This window comes from Tamandua tetradactyla, chromosome 13, assembly GCF_023851605.1.
Source record: "Tamandua tetradactyla isolate mTamTet1 chromosome 13, mTamTet1.pri, whole genome shotgun sequence".
In the NCBI taxonomy this organism is placed as follows: domain Eukaryota; kingdom Metazoa; phylum Chordata; class Mammalia; order Pilosa; family Myrmecophagidae; genus Tamandua; species Tamandua tetradactyla.
The window spans coordinates 43,065,273-43,082,094 of record NC_135339.1 but is presented as its reverse complement, the minus strand read 5'-3'; the positions used below and the strand labels follow the sequence as shown (position 1 = coordinate 43,082,094).

The 16,822-nt window shown below is 34.0% G+C and overlaps 1 protein-coding gene across 1 annotated transcript in view; it reads right to left on the bottom strand.

Moving 5' to 3' along the window:
• The window catches only part of PCDH15 (protocadherin related 15), a 1,748,268-nt gene that overhangs the window by 507,344 nt on the left and 1,224,102 nt on the right, over positions 1 to 16,822 (bottom strand). Inside the window, exon 10 of the mRNA XM_077125289.1 lies at positions 8,096 to 8,266. Coding sequence (XP_076981404.1) covers positions 8,096 to 8,266 — 171 coding nt within the window. The remainder of the gene's footprint in view (positions 1 to 8,095; positions 8,267 to 16,822) is intronic.

Below are 16,822 nucleotides of genomic sequence, written 5' to 3'. Positions count from 1 at the left end.
AACAGGGTAAGACAATGGGTAATTGAAGCTGAAGGGATACAGACTGTGCAACAGGACTAGATACAAAAACTCAAAAATGGACAGCACAATAATACCTAATTGTAAAGTAATCCTGTTAAAATACTGAATGAAGCTGCATCTGAGCTATAGGGTTTTTTTTGTTTTTGTTTGCTTGTTGGTTTGTTTGTTGTTGTTGTTTTTTACTATTACTACTACTTTTATTTCTTTTCTTTATATTAACATTTTATATCTTTTTCTGTTGTGTTGCTAGTTCCTCTAAACCGATGCAAATGTACTAAGAAACAATGATCATGCATCTATGTGATGATGTTAAGAATTACTGAGTGCATATGTAGAATGGTATGATTTCTAAATGTTGTGTTAACTTCTTTTTTTTTTTTTTTCGTTAATAAAAATAAAAATAAAAATAAAAATAAAAAAAAAGATAAAAAAAAAAAAGGGGAAGAGAGAAATGAAATAAAATCAAGTATCAGTGGCTGAGAGATTTCAAACAGAATTGAGAATTTATTCTGGAGGTTATTCTTATGCATTATATAGATATCCCCTTTTCAATTTATGGTGTATTAGAGTGGCTAGAGGGAAGTACCTGCAGCTATAGAGCTTGTGTTCCAGTAGCCTTGTTTCTTGAAGATGATTGTTTTTGTATCTTATATGGCTTTTATCTATGGTATGGACATGTGAGTAAAAAATATGGATAAAAAATAAACAAATAATAGGGAGAACAAAGGTTAAAATAAATTGAGTAGATTGAAATACTGGTGGTCAATGAGAGGAGGAGTAAGGGGTATGGCATATATGGGTTTTTTTTTTTTTCCTTTTTTCTTTCTTTTGCTGGAGAGATGCAAATGTTCAAAAAAAACGATAATGGTGAATACAGAGTTATGTGATGCTATTGTGAGCCATTGATTGTATACTATGTATATAATGTTTATATGTCAAGAATGTTCGTGTTTGTTGTGTATAATAAAAATATTTTTTTTAAAAAAAGATAGGTTGAGGATGTAAGCTAATATTTGGGACATTAACAAAAGGAAAAGTGGGCATTATGAACAACTGTGCCAGCATAATTATAAATTTGGACCTCCTATGGCAACTGAGGCATGTGATTACCTTATCTACACTACTTTAGATTCTTCCTATTTTTAGCCAACCTTGACTAAACAATGAACAAGTGTAGTAGTACCTGCTGTTCTATTCTTAGTTGAAAATAGCTATAGTGCATTAAGAATTTACATGCTTACCTACATGCATATCTATGGATGTGTGTGTGTGTGTATATCCATAAATATCACACACACACATATATATGAAATGATATATATTATGGCTATATATTTGAATATAATATAATTATAATAAATAATCATATGTACAAGTATACACATGCTATTTAAATAAGCAAACATATGATAAACATATACTCATTCTGAACATAAGGGTGGGGACCATGCATATGACATTTATAGCCAGTGCCTTTATGCACAATGTATGCTTCTTGAAATTTTATTCAATGAATTAATTCACTTCAACATTTTCTGGATATCTACTTTGTGAAGCCAGTGGATTGCACATTAGGATATATTGACAAATAAGGCACTAAAAGAACTCATAGTCTAGCAGAAGAGATAAAGTTAAGCAATAATAGATAGCACAATGAGCAGTCCAATGCTCACAGTAAGAATTTTTGAAAACACAGGGAAAAACTGTCCATTTGTAGAGTTCTCATGGCAGGTTCACTGGGATAAACTTCGAATAACAAATATAAGCTTAGTAGATGAAACAAAGTAGAGAGAAAGGAAGGTAATTCTCAGAAAAGTTCAGGATCATATGCAGAATTCTATGTGTCTGGATTTATTTACTATATGATGGGGAACCCTGAAGGTTTTAAAAACTTTAAATAGCACAAGATCAGACCAAAATTGTATTTCAGAAAGATAATTTTGGTTTCAGTGAGATGGTAGTTTAGAAGGAGAGACTGGAGGCTTTGGGTCCAGAATTGAGAATATGTCTTTAAAGGGGTGTTTTGGCAGTGAAACAGGGAATAGAACAGATCTGATTAACGGGTAGTGCATAAAGGGTCTTTACAGATTGACTGAGTTCTGAGTGCAAAGTTTTTGAAATTTAGGTCAAAATCAGTAGTGACCCTAAAAGTAACAGGAGGTAAAATGAGAGCAGGCATGGATTAGTATGAGAATGTATATTAAGAATAATGAGGCATCTGTGGGAAACATAGGGAAAAAAATATCCAGAAAAAGTGAGACATTTAAGATGGGAACTCAGGAGCTATTCCAAGTCAGAAGACATATCTGTAGCATGAAGATCATCCCCATTATAAGAAAATAGAATTTAGTGATATAGGTTTGATTCATTTAAGGAAAACTATATTGAAAGAAAAATGCAAAGGATGGAAGCTTGAAAAATCCCTAAAATTTGAGAGTAAGCAAAAAAAAAAATTGTTTTTTGAATTTAAGCGGAGAAATTTATTAAAATAAAACAAACCAAAAATGTCAGGGTGCACGGGTGGTTCAGTGGTAGAATGCCCGCCAGCATGGAAAGTGTTCTCAGATTATAACACATTTAATAAGACTATGAGCCAAGGAGAAATTATGTTTTAGATCACTGAAAATCATCATCACTCTTCTAATAACTGAGAAAGCATCCCTGGAGGAGCTGGGGAGACAGCACTATAAATTAAGCAGAGGAGCACTCTTTAACAGTTACATGAAACCTTGACTTCTTTATGACGAAGCTTCAGGAGTAATATTTGTAGCTAGGGATTACTGGGACCCAACCTAAGACTTTAAACAGCAAGTCTTGAAATAATTCATTAGGGTGTGGATTCTAGCTTCTAGATGACTGTATCTGGTAAGCAACAAATGCTGAAATATGAAAGCCATATGGGGCAATAAATAAAAGAAAGCACATACAGTGAACAGATAATGTCAATATCTCTTAGGGGCTTTTAGGGAAAAATTCCTGAGCCCAAACCACCTAAATAACCAACAAAACATATACTATTCCTTACTACTGAGGAAATACATATGATTTACTGTGCCTTTGTCCATGCTTTAATAGAAAACAGAAACACCAAGAGGTTCTATTCTCTCCAAATTCTCCAAATTTTCTCCACAGTACTGGAATATCTCAACCAGAAAGTGAGAATAAATTTATTTACTAAAAAAAATTTTGGAAGTATTCTATCTTATCCTAGTTGCCCATACTCCTTGATTTGATAGAGATTGGCATATATAGGGTCCAGTAAATATTTATTAAATTAATAGATAAATATCAATACAGAATTGTCAACTGCTTTAGTACCTTTGGAAGATCAAATTTATGTATCCCCATAAGCAATATGATATTAATATCAGGGTTTGTGAAGACACTTTTTGCTGGAAATAGTTTATGATAATAGAGAAAATAAATGCAATTTGCATTTATATAATAATTTTACCTATAAACAACTGGCTATCTAAATGTCAATAAACACTAGTTTTTTTTTTCCTTATTATATCCTAGTTTGTGAGTTAAATAGTATAGTAGAGCACCTTTTTAAAAAAAAGTTTTCCTGAGCTGATAAATTCTTCATGCCTTATACATGCCTTGTAGTGGGATGAAGACTGGTCTCTTAAGTCAAGAATACCACTGAAGTAATTGGTGGAAAATTTCACATCAACACTGAAGGTGAGCAGGTGTCAAAGCTTTCAAAATTTGAAGAATTAGTTTGAAAAAGGATTAGCAAGTATATAATTAGAGTCATCATGTCCTGTTTAGCTGACATAAATGGTTAGTTCACTATGAACAGCAAGATCTTAATTATTGAAATTGCAGACATTTTTAGCAGAATATGTAAAGGGAAATAGAAAATGAGACAATAAAAAAGAATGAAAGGACAGACATAAATACAGCAATTTGAATGTGAAACTCAAAAACTAGCTCCAGATCTAACCCTAGTGATCCAGACAAGATCTACAATGGCAATGTAGAAGAGTATGTTAAAACCCGATTCCAGTTCTATGACTGGTTTCATTTTACAAAGATTGTCACAGCAAAATTTCCCTCCCCATATTCTCTTTTTACAAAGTAATTTGTACAGTATTTCTGTTGGGAGGTGGAGTCTATGTTCTTATCCTTTGAAACTGCTCTAGGTTTGATTACAGCAGAAGTGATACTGTGCAAAGTTCAAGAGAGTGGTTCATAAAAGATGACACAGCTTCTACCTAGTTCTCTTGGGAAGTTTGATCTTGGAACTCAGTGTCTTGCTGTGAAGATGCCCAAAAGCATATGAGAGGGTCACACGGAGTTGAAATGAGACCTCTAGTCCATGAGGTCTGAGTCCCCAGCCAAAGACCAGAACCAGCTTCCTAGCCATGTGTCATGGTCACGTTCATGTGTCAACTTGGCCAGGTAGTGGTGCCCAGTCATCTGGGTGGGCAAGCACTGGCCTGTCTGTTGCTATGAGGATATTTCACGGACTTAAATCATGATTACCTTGATGGCATCCGCAGTTGATTGCACTTGTAATCAGTTACGGGGAGTGTCCTCTGCAATGAGTGATGTTTAATCTAATCACCAGAAGGCTTTTAAAGGAGGATTCAGAAGAGACAGTCACTCTTCCTGTTTCAGCCAGTGAACCTCTCCTACGGAGTCCATCCAGACCCTTCATTGGAGTCACCAGTTTCACAGCCTATGCTATAGATTGTGGACCCTTACATTCACACAGTTGTCCAGTCAGCCTCTCCTGAGAGTTTGTTGAGGACCTTCATGAGTTGCCAGCTTGCACCCTGCCCGACAGACCCTAAACTCTGCACTCTCACAGTTATGTGAGACACCTTTATAAATTTTGTATCTACAGATATCTCCTGTTGATTCTGTTTCTCCAGAGAACCGTAGCTAATATACCATGTAAGTAAATCATCCTGAAGGAGGCCACCGGCCCTGTTCAAGATGCCCCAGCTGAAGCTATGTGGAGCAGAGATAAGCTGCCTCCCACCCTCCAAGTCCTGCCAAAATTGCACCTTTGTAAGCAAAATTAAAGAATGTTGATGTCTTAAGCCATAAATTTTGGTGGTTTGTTATGCAACAATTGATAAAACAAGGACTCAATTTTATAGGTAAACATATTTAATTATCTTCTACATGGCAATATAAATATACCTCTGAATAAAGAAATATTTGTCCTAATTTTTAAATATGTAGAACTAGAATCTTCTTTGTTTCACAGAATGTTAAGGACTGGCTCAACCTGCTAAAAAATGAGGATGCAGCATAAAGATTGATCATTCTGGAACTGTGAGCATAGCATTTAATTCAAGAACAATGATGTTAAAATACATTATAGTTATTAGCTCCAAGACTGTGGAAAGTTATTTAAACTGTGTATTAGTATCCTCATCTACAAAATGAGCATAATTGTGGTATATATCCAATAGGATTCTTGTGGATATTAAACTGGTTAATATTTGTGCAGATATTAGCACAGTTCTTGATAAAGTGGGCCATTAGTTATCATTGTCATTTATATTATCACCCCAAATCTGGATCATGGCCTGATCTCCAGAACTAAGCAGCATAGGAATGAGAGAGGTGGCCAATTCATGATCTGGAGGTGGGAGGAAAGGTTTCGCTATGACAGCCAACATTTGATGATAGGAAAACCAAATAAAGTTAACAGTGGTAGTGACAAAAAATATATACATATGTACATATTTCATGGTAAATTATCAATGGTCACATTTTCACAGCAAAAAATTCTCAAACCAGAGAAAAGAGGATAATTAGGAAACAGGTACAGAAAAATTTATTCACAAATTCCTAGAAACTGTTGATCAAATCTCCTTTTATGGGCAAAGGATTATACCACCACAACCCCCAGCAGTTGCCAAATGAAGTTCTTGTATGCTGACCCAGCAATGTACCATCCCTTGAGGCCCCAAATTTCATCTTGGAATTTCAGAGAATTCCAAGAATTCTTGTACATATTTAAATATCTTTTTCAAGGCAAACCTAAAACCAGCACTATATTACTTACCATGCTAATAAGACATTTCTAATTACGTTGTTTAAAACTATCATGGTTAGACTTAATTGAACTATCCTTATGTTAGAACCTATTTTAACAGTAATAGATCCTTGACATAAATTTTTGTTAAAAATGCAGTGCATGAAATAAATACATTAAAACTACAGACAAACATTGACTTTCTTTTAACAAGTAGGGAAATAGGTTGAGAAGACATTTCAGTTACATCTTCCACTCTTAGGAGTAAGCAAATATCATATTAGATAAGAACAAATAAATCCCATGCTTAAGCAAGACAAAGTTTCAAATGAGACAATCATTTATCTATGCATGAATGCATGATTAATACAACCCAATATAAATGGCTTGGAAATCAATACAGTGACCATAATATTAATTGATCACTTTAAAGCTAAGCATATATGTTATGCAGGTTTGGAGGATCTGTGATATGAGAAAAATCAAATGATCCTTTACAAAAAATAAAGTCAATGTATTGTGCCTCTTAAGCAGCAGTCTCTATCTTACTTTGCTCCCTTCAATGCATCAAGTACTATCAAACAGCGTTGGTATGATTCATCGAATGACATTATTATAGTATCAATATATATATTCTCCGTGGTCTCTTTGGAAAACAAACTACAAGTATTTACACAGGAACATAACAATACTGAAAATATTATTTTTCTCTCCATGATTTTAATTAAACCTTTACAAAAAAAAGTTTAATACTCCTTATATTTAATAGTCATCTGTCTGGGAATCAAAAAATAATACATCACATCACTTTAGGTAATCTAGATCTATTCATTCAGATAAGTTCTACATTAGTCCTTTTGCCTAAAAAATTACCTGTTTTGTAAAAAAATTATGTAATTTTCTGCCTATAATTCATATCATGACATTTCTTTTTTCCTCCAACTTTTTTTGTTCATCAAGCCAATTAGGCAAGTGATCATTTACACCAAATGGTACAAAAGTGATTCTCAATCTGTTTTTTAAGATTTAGTCTGAGAAAAGAAGATAGAAATAGCGTAACATAGTACAAGGACTCTTTGAAGTGAGTAAAATGCAATATAATTTACTTTACATTTAGGAGAAGGAATTCCTATTTATTACTCAAAATCTTATATTGAGGACCCACTCAAATCACAATTCTCACACGTTTTGAGAAAAAAATTCAAATATCTTCCAAGAAATTCTGGCACCATGAGTTATGTTACCCAGAGAATGGAATGCTCATGGAGGAGCTGCAAAGGCATTAGTCAAATCGTTAGTCCCCAGGATTTGACTTCTCTAAAAGAGAAGTATTTTTTATATTTTTAAGGCAGAAATGGACATTTTAACATCAACAGGATATCTATTTGCTTTATCATTCTTCATTGTTAGGTATACAGATCTATCATGTAGGGAGATTCAAGGTCAGACTTCCAAGATGACAGCAATTTATAGTCCATTAGCATTTTTTTAAAAACATGCAGAACCAAGTATAGAAAATATGTATTCATGTCTCACATTTGTACTTCCTTAGAATATGTCTTTAACAGATAGATTTTTGCATTCAGAATTTGTTAGCTCCTTCCTCCAAATGGGCATAATTGCCAATAACTTTTTAGAACTCTAAGGGACTAAAAGAGTATCCTGTTGACCTGTGTGCCCTGTGATTTAGGACTGCATGTTTAAATATGAATTGACGAAAAGGCTAGAGTTATTACCTACATTTTCCCAGAATACACTGACAAGTGAACTCTGCTGTGATTTATAGATGGAAAGAAATAAAGTAAAGCAATTAATGTCAAAGGAACCATTCCTTTGTGACATGCTTTCTACTTTGCAAATGATGTCATTATGCATCGTTACAAAAAATGTACTTATACTCTCTGTAAAGAAATTTTAGCTACAAATATTTTTTCCACGACATCTAGTGAACTAGATTCAACAACCGTCTAGTCGACTTTGATATTCTCCCGCGTTTGGCCTGCACAGTCATGGAAGAGGACCTCACTTGGGTCAGAGTGCCTAGTGAAAGGTAAAGCACAAGAGTATATTTACCGGAGCTCTCAACTCAGGGATGGTGGCTTGATAGGTGAGTGGGCGACAATCGCGGGTATTTGGCACCAGGACACAAGGGAGAAACATGGGACCCAGGTCATCTCCATCCAGCACATCCACGGTCAGCGTGGTGGTGGTGGTGCGCCGTTCATTCAGATTTTGTGCGCGGTCCTGTGCGAGAGAAAACAAAGTAAATAGCATTTTTTATAGACATTATGACACGTATAAACTGGAAATAAAGGTTCAGTATCCTGCTTAAACTAATTTCAAGCACCGTTTGAAAGCGGCGAAGATGAAATTTAAACTGAAGTCCATTTTTCTTCAAAGCTCACTGTGGTAGGTTGAATTAAGTACCCTTATTTAGGCATGAGCTCAACCTTAGCCTGCATTCCCGTGGGCGTGAAGGCATTGCACCCAGGATGTCTTGAAGATGCTCATTTATATAACATGTAGCTCAAATGAATGAGGCTGGGCCTTAATTCAGATTACTGGAGTCCTTCAAAAGCAGGAAAAATTAGCAGCAAGTAGCAGGGATCTGAAGAGAAAGAGAGGACATCTCTGTGATTGGAAAGCCAAGAAAGCCAAAGGATGCTTGGCAAGCCAGCACTAGAATGCCAGACTTTGGGGAGGCAGCAATCCTTGCCAACACTAGATTTTGGACTGCTTCTAGTCTCAAAACCATGAACCAATACAGTCCCACTGGTTAAGCCGACACATTTTATATGTGTCATGGAACATTCTTTTTTTTTTTTTTAAAGAATGTAAGTAACTGGCTTTAACACTGATTGGAAACGGTGAATCTGAGATTTAAACTGAAATCAGTTTTTGCTCAAATTCCACTTTCTTGAAAAATATGGTATGATAGGTAAGCTTTTATCAATCAGGATTTTACCTAATGCTTTATATTATTAGAAAGGTAACAACAGATTTCCCAAGGATTTTATTGCATCACTGCGAATTTTGATCATGGAGTCTCTTTTGAGGCAGCTTATAAAGAGAAAAACTAAATTTAGCTTAACTATTTCACTGAGAAAGCTGCTTCTGAGAATGAAAGAAATGCTTTTATTATCAAAATTGGGTAGGGCGGGTGATGGTGGTGCAGTGACAGAGTTCTCGCTTGCCATGCTGGAGACCGGGGATCGATTCCCGGTGCCTGCCCATGCCGGAAAACAACAACGACAAAAAAAAATTGGATAAGAAGCAGAAAGGAAATAACTATTAGGATCTATAGCTGCAAAGTGGGGTGATTTTTTAAAATAAACTTTTTGTTTTGTAACAGTTTTAGTTTTACAGATTTCCTCTATTGTTAACATCTTAAGTTAACAGTACATTTGTTACAATTGTTGAACCAATATTGATACATTGATATCTAAAGTTGACACCTTGTTTAGATTTACTTAGTTTTTTCCTAATGCCCTTTTCCTATTCCAGGACCCCATCCAGGATATCACTTTGCATTCGGCCTTCGTGTCTCCTTAGACTCTCCCTGGCGATGGCAATTTCTAGACTTTCCTTATCTTTGATGACCCTGACTATTTTTGAGTACTAGTCCATTGTTTTGCAGAATGTCTCACAATGGGAGTTTGTCTGGTGCTTTTCTCATGATTTGGATGGGCTTATGTGATTCAGGGAGGAGGACCAGAGAAAAAGTGCCGTTTTCATCAAAACATAACAAGAGTACCTATTATCAACATGACTTATCACTGCCGTTAACCTCGATCAAAGTTCTTCCTTTTTTCCCCTCTTTTTCCATTTCTTTTTTTTAAATTTTTTAAATTTTAAACATAACAACATACAAACATGAACATTTTTACCATAAGATCATTTCATTCTTGGCATATAATCAGTAACTCACAATATCATCACATAGTTGTAAATTCATCACCATGATCATTTCTTAGAACATGTGCATCAATTGAGAAAAACAAATAAAAAGAAAAAACTCACACATACCATACCCCTTAACCCTCCCTCTCATTGACTGCTAGTATTTTCCATGTCTTGGGGAAGGTAATCACCATGCGCAATCTAAACTTAAAAAGTGGGAAGTGATTTTATTAGACATTCATATTTATTACATTTATCTGAAGAGAAGCATTATAGTAGAATTTGGAAATGTCTTTACTTTCCTAGTAGTTTACAATTATCTTAAAGAATCAGTCTTATATTCTCCTGTCTCTTTAAAATTCTGTTCTTTACCACTCTAAAAACTAATTATAGTAGCAGCTGGTATTTTATGTTGCTTATAAAATATCTTCCAATGTGATAGTTATAAGATATTTGGTTATCAATTTTTAAAACTCCCATTTAAGCTTTGTGCAATATTGCATTCCAGTTATTCTCTTTCTCTTCTGGTTGCTCAAGACAGATTGTGAAGAGTTGCTTCTAACTTAAGCTCTCAGAAAGCTGATTGTCTAGTGGTGAAATTTCTCAAGTACAGCCTTATCTGAACTGTAATAACTTTGCGGTTCTATATTTCTTTGATGCTTCAATCTGTTACAAGATAGATTATGGTCAAATCACGGTCCAAACAAACATGTTTACTTTTTCAAAGTATAAATAAACCAGGATCAACCTCTACAACCATTCTCTGATAATTATAAGTGATTAAATGAATGGGCTATAGGGACACTTTGTGTGTTCTTTTGAAATTGCATTAAAATTTCCATCTCTGTTTATTTTATCTAGTAGAGTTAAGAGTATAGTGGGGATAGTAAGTGACATTTGAGATAATTTTGATGGTTTACAAATAAACATTTTAAAATTATAATTTAAATGTTATGGGTTTTAAGTCTACAAAAATTTATTTTTCAATTTAATATATGGGTTTATTTTTTTTTTTTTTTTTTTTGAAAGGAAAGACAGAGAGAAGGAAGGAAGGATGGAAGGAAGGAAGGGAGGAAGAAAGGGAAACATCTTTAAACATTTTCTTGTTTTATTATATTTTGTTTGTTTGTTTGTTTTTTACATGGGCTGGGGCCGGGAATCGAACCGAGGTCCTCCGGCACGGCAGGCAAGCACTCTTGCCCGCTGAGCCACCGCGGCCCGCCCATATGGGTTTATTTTAAATGTCAAAACAATAATCTCATCAACTTGCCATTTAAAAATTATTACTTAATTCAATTATGATTTTAAAAATGAATCAATCTAACATTAATTTAAGAAAAATATTAAATAACATTTTATGTGATATGTTGATATCAATAAAAACATATTTTTAATCTGAATTTGAGAAAGCTCAGAAGCAGTATTCTATACCTTCATGTCACTCAGTGTATAATGTGTCACTTTTAAATCAGTGTAACAGACAAAGTGAAGTGCTTCCTATCATAACCTCTTTTTTTCTGTATATCAGTAACAGGTCTCTTACTATTCTGTGATGTTTTAAATTATTGCCACTAGTCCACAGAATGAACATAAGTATATAAGAAAGGATATATGTTTACCAAAATCCATAATGTTGACTTTTATCTCATATTGGGGAATAATACTACTTACAAACTATTGGTATAAAAAATTTCAATTTTCATATGGAAGAAAAGATGGGAAAACCTACAATGAGCACAAATGTAGCAATGAAAACTACCAACATGGCTTCTACACATGTGGATATTTCCTGTAATTTATCACCTTTTTATAACATAAAGGAAAATATGGATTACGTGTCATGTATACTCCCAACATATGAGCCCATGAAATATGTTGATAACTCATGATTATCTTCTTTCAGATCTGAACCAGATTTGTTCTTAAACATTTTTCTAAATGAAAGCTCCCGGCAATTGAGATGAAAAGCGAAGCCAAAAAACAAAAAGAAAAACCTTTTGTTCTAGTAAAATGATACTATCAAAGATGTTTCTGGATAAAAGATATATAGCATTGTAAATTGTGAGTGGTATAAATGTAACAATTATTTGTACAAACATTTTACTAATTTCATTGTTTGGCTTTTCATTCATTTCTATGTAAAAATCCAATACATATGAAAGGTGACCAAGAAAATGTTTCTTCTTTTCTCCCTTCCATTCCTACACCCATTTCTCTTCTCTCCTTTTATTAAAGAAGATCAAATTTCATTAACTTACAGAGAAGATGACTATAATTAGAAGGCATAAATATCTTTTTAAAAAAGTTATCCAAGTTTGACGTTTACTTTTATTAATAATTTTTTGCTAGAGAAGTTGTAGGTTGACAGATACAGCATGCATAAAATATATAAATCACAGAGTTCCCATATAGCACCCTAGTTTTGTATTTTTTAAACACACATTATTATTTTATATCTCATTTATATTTCCTAACATTAATCATTTAGCAAAATTAAAGCTTCAACTTCCATGGTAAATAAAAATCATTTTTTATTTAATAACAATTTTCAGTATGAATATGCAGAAAGTTATTATGGGTAATACAAAGCATATTCATGCATGAAAGCTGACATATAGGAATTTAAAACTATAAACGCATCTTCAACACAAAATCAAAAAAGCATTAGGGAATAGTCATCAGAGTAAGGGAGTTGATCCAGGTGGAGCATTCTGTCAGTGCCCCAGCAGGGATATAATATTCACGGGATCCTTGAATCCTTAACATCTTCAGTTAAAGTCTACAATTCTATGGCCCCATATGGTGGCACCACCATGGGCAACACTTCTGGGCCATATTGCAACATGCTGCCTGGCATATCAAAGGTACACAAGTGTTTTGGGATGAATTGTTTACTAAATAGGTAGAGTTTTCATTAAGACATTACAAAAAGGTAGTGACTTCTATTTTCAAAAAAAAGATAAGCTCCTTGCAGAACATCAAATAGAAGTTACTCTTTGGAAACAGCTAAGAGATAATTAATTCATTATCACAATCCATTTCATTTACAAGGGACATTTTTATAAAATTGCAAATAATCCAACTGTGATGATGTTAAGGCAATAAAACACCTCTGTTAGATATGTGAAACTTCAATTCCTTCATCCCAAATGAAAAGCTTCCGTGCAGTAAAATAATTTAATTTGCAATTATGCTTTGATCAAACTAGTGACAAACACTAAATCCTAATTTATTTAATACCTCCTCCTTGCGTAGCTGTGTGTTAAGTAAGCACTGATTGTGTGGAGTAGAAGCTAGAAAGATGTAGACTAACAAGTAACCTGAAATTACATGAAACAAGATTTAAACACGAATATGAGCAGACATGCTGATGTTCTGATTTATTGTTGAAGAAATGTCATATGAGCTTTGGAGTGAAGGGACTTCAAACATTTACATATTCAGTATTCATATAGTTTGTACTTCAACAAAAGGGCTGAAAGCAGCTACCAGACATAGAAACATGAACTAAATACTATTCTATTGCTCTACCAGGTATTTGTAGCAGAGAAAGGAAAAACTAAAAGGACTATTGTAACATAATTAGAGTTGCTCTGAGTCTTTTGACCTTAAATCAGGTACCTAAGACCACAGAAGCGTCTGCTTGCTTTTGTTCATTAACCGTAGACCGACTATCACTGACTGAATTTTTTTTAAATCCTAGTGACCTGATTCTATTATTTTTCTCTGTTTAAGCACAAAGTAACATCAACAAAATTGCCTTAGTCTAAATAACTTAGAAGTGGGGCATTTTTTGGTTTATTTTTTAGAAGCATCTTTCTGTTTGGGATATTTACCTACTTCTCCTTATTTACTTTTGCATACCAAGAAATGGAAAAGTCTCATTTTTTACATCTTGACAAGATCATACTTTATTGCTCCCCAAACATCTTGTACATTTTGTTTCCTTAAACTACCAATAACCATCTGTCCATTCCACTCCTACTCCCTAGAAAATGCCCAAGGAAATGGCAAAGCTAAAAGCAAAGGGGGTAAAATTAGCACTTATTCTACATAAAACTGGGAAGGAGACATGAGAGGAGGTGAAGGTAGAGGTTATTTCTGAAAAGTTATTTACAGAAGATGAAACCTCAGAATATAGAAAGTTTTTTGCATGTCCAATCCATTATATTTGCAGTGTTTACATACTTTGCTTGAATATTCATGGCAAGGAGAAAAGACAGAGTTAGAAAAGATCTAATATTGTATTTTTTTAAACAATACAATATCTTGTGATAAAAGATAGCTAGTGCCCCTTCTCTAATTTTTTGATAATTGAGAAAATATAAAATAGTCTTGTTTATGATAAGGTAATTCAGAAGTTATTCTTACTATGATTCCATATAAATGGAAACTTTTCCTTTCTGACATATAATTAGTTGAGCACCCAGTAGCCCTTAGTATTATTTCAGAATCACACTAATAAAAAAGACAGTTGGCTTTGAAGAAAATTTACTTAAAACAAGGCAAGTTTGATCTTTCTAAAATTTAGGGTTACAAGCAAAATGGGAGTTGGTAGTAAGACGTTTTGGAAATGTCAACAAAAGGAAAATTCATTGATGTTTTTACTTCTCTGAACTTCCTTTTCTAGGTTTTTCCCCTATCTATTTTAAAAAATTAGTTTTTCCTCTATGTGTAGCTACATTCCAAATAATCAGTGTGAGCAATAATGTTGCAAATATTCGAAAACAAAAACAAATAAACAAACAAAATCAATTGGCAGGTTTTCTAATATGGGTCAAAACTCTCCCAACCTAATTAAGAAACATAAATGTTCACACTGATAAAAAGAAATCTCCCTAATTGCATGAAGTTTAAGAGTTCCCTTTGCAAATCATTCAAATAGTTGTACAACAAGTAAAGCCAGGTCAAAGTTGAATAACGTTCAATAAATTAAACTTAAACATCTAATTCGTTTCTTAGATACCATCTATTTTAAAGTCAAAATTGAATTGCTTATGTTTCAACATTCTTTATAAATGCAAGAAAATATGCAAGTCTTTAATGTACATGCTTTACACTATACATTGGTTTATATACCACCAATACAATAATAAAAAACAAAGGATATAAAAGAACAACTAGAAAGATACTTAGAGATATGGATATCACTCTACCATTTTCTTATAAAAACATGTAAACTATACTAATATAGAAGGTGGTATATAAGAAGTGGTAAATGAGGTCAAGAGAACTGAGTTGTAGCATTTACCACTTCCCATAGTGTAAATACTCCCACCATGAGCACATATATGAGGCCACTGAACTCAATCATGGAAAAATATACCCATGCTTGGCCCTCCCAAGCAGGTATAAGCTATCTTCTCACCTCCAACAAGCCATCATTTTAAGTAAATACTGTATCTTAAATGCAGAGTAAATGGGCAGTCTTCTTAGTCACTGGTGGGAATGTGATGTACTGTAACACTTTGAAAAATATTATAGCACTATCTCCTAAGATATACATAATATGTACTTGTGTGTATATATATTCAGTTATTCCTTCCACATCATGGGGATTATGGACTTGGCACCCTCGTGATCTGGAAAATCCATGTAAAAGTTTTTGTTCCTCCCTTCATACCAGAGAAGAAGTCTAAATTTTTCCTTTTTCTCTTAGGGGGTTTTTACAGTAACTTTTTGAAAAATTTGGCTTAAGCATTTGGTCATAGACTATATGTAGGTCAATGTTAAATAAAAATACTCTATGAAAAATAAATTTGAAAATATACAAAATAGACAGGAATTTTTTTTACTCTCAAACAAATTTGAGGAGAGTAGCATTGAACACATTGCATTTATAAATAAAAGACACTTCAAAAAATATAACTTCTCGAATTCCCTACTGGTAGTCACTACTAGGTAAGGTATTTTCTAACCTCCAGCACAAAACACTGATAGAACCAGTCGAGGAAAAGTGCTTTGGTCGTCCATGCTTTCTTATTGAACATCCAGAAGATAGGCAGCAGGTATTTGTCTTTTCCTTTCCAAGCTCGAGGTTTGGCAGCTTTATTTATCAGGGCTGTCTTTATTATGAACCCTATGGCATTGGTATAAAAGAACAGTTTACCCTATCCCTTGTGGCTTTAAAATCTGGGGCTCCCTTCTGTTCTTGGCTGATGTATGTCCTCTGAGGCATCTTTTTTCCCAGTATAGGGCAATTTTGTCAGCATTGAATATTTGTTCTGGTTTGCAGCCTTTCTCTTTGGTTTTTGCAGGGTTTCAGGAAACTCTCCAGCTTCCTCTTGATCAGCAGGTGCTGCCTCTCCTATTATTTTTACATTGCATAAATGAAATATTTTTAAAAATCGTCAAACCATCCTTTGCTGGCCTGAAAATCCATAGGGGTAGACCCTTCACCTTCATTTTCCTTTAGGGAATCTTATTAGGACTTTAGCCTTTTCTCATATGGTGCTACTGTCTACTGGAATGCATTTTTTGCAATAATCCTGCACACAGGAGAATGTTGCACTCTCTAGGAGAGAGAGATGCAGATCTCGTGGTTTATGCAAATGCTTTGCAGTTGTTGTAGCTATAATAAAGGCTTCACAGATTTCCTTCTGTCTTTTCTTGATATGCTTTACAGTTGATTCATCAACACTGTAATGGGGGCCAACCACAGCAGCCATTTTGCCTGAAGGAAGCTATCTAACAATATTTAACAATTCTCCTTTTTCCTTTAAGTTCACAACTTTCCTCTGTTTCTTGGGAGCACTTTTCTAGGAGCTCTATGCTTGGGACCCATAATTTGAATAGAGCTTATGGCATTTTAACACAAGATAGAGAAATCTGAGATGCAAAGATCATTGCCATATTACGGCAAAATGCCAAGAGAAGAAATGCCATAAACACACTTGGAAT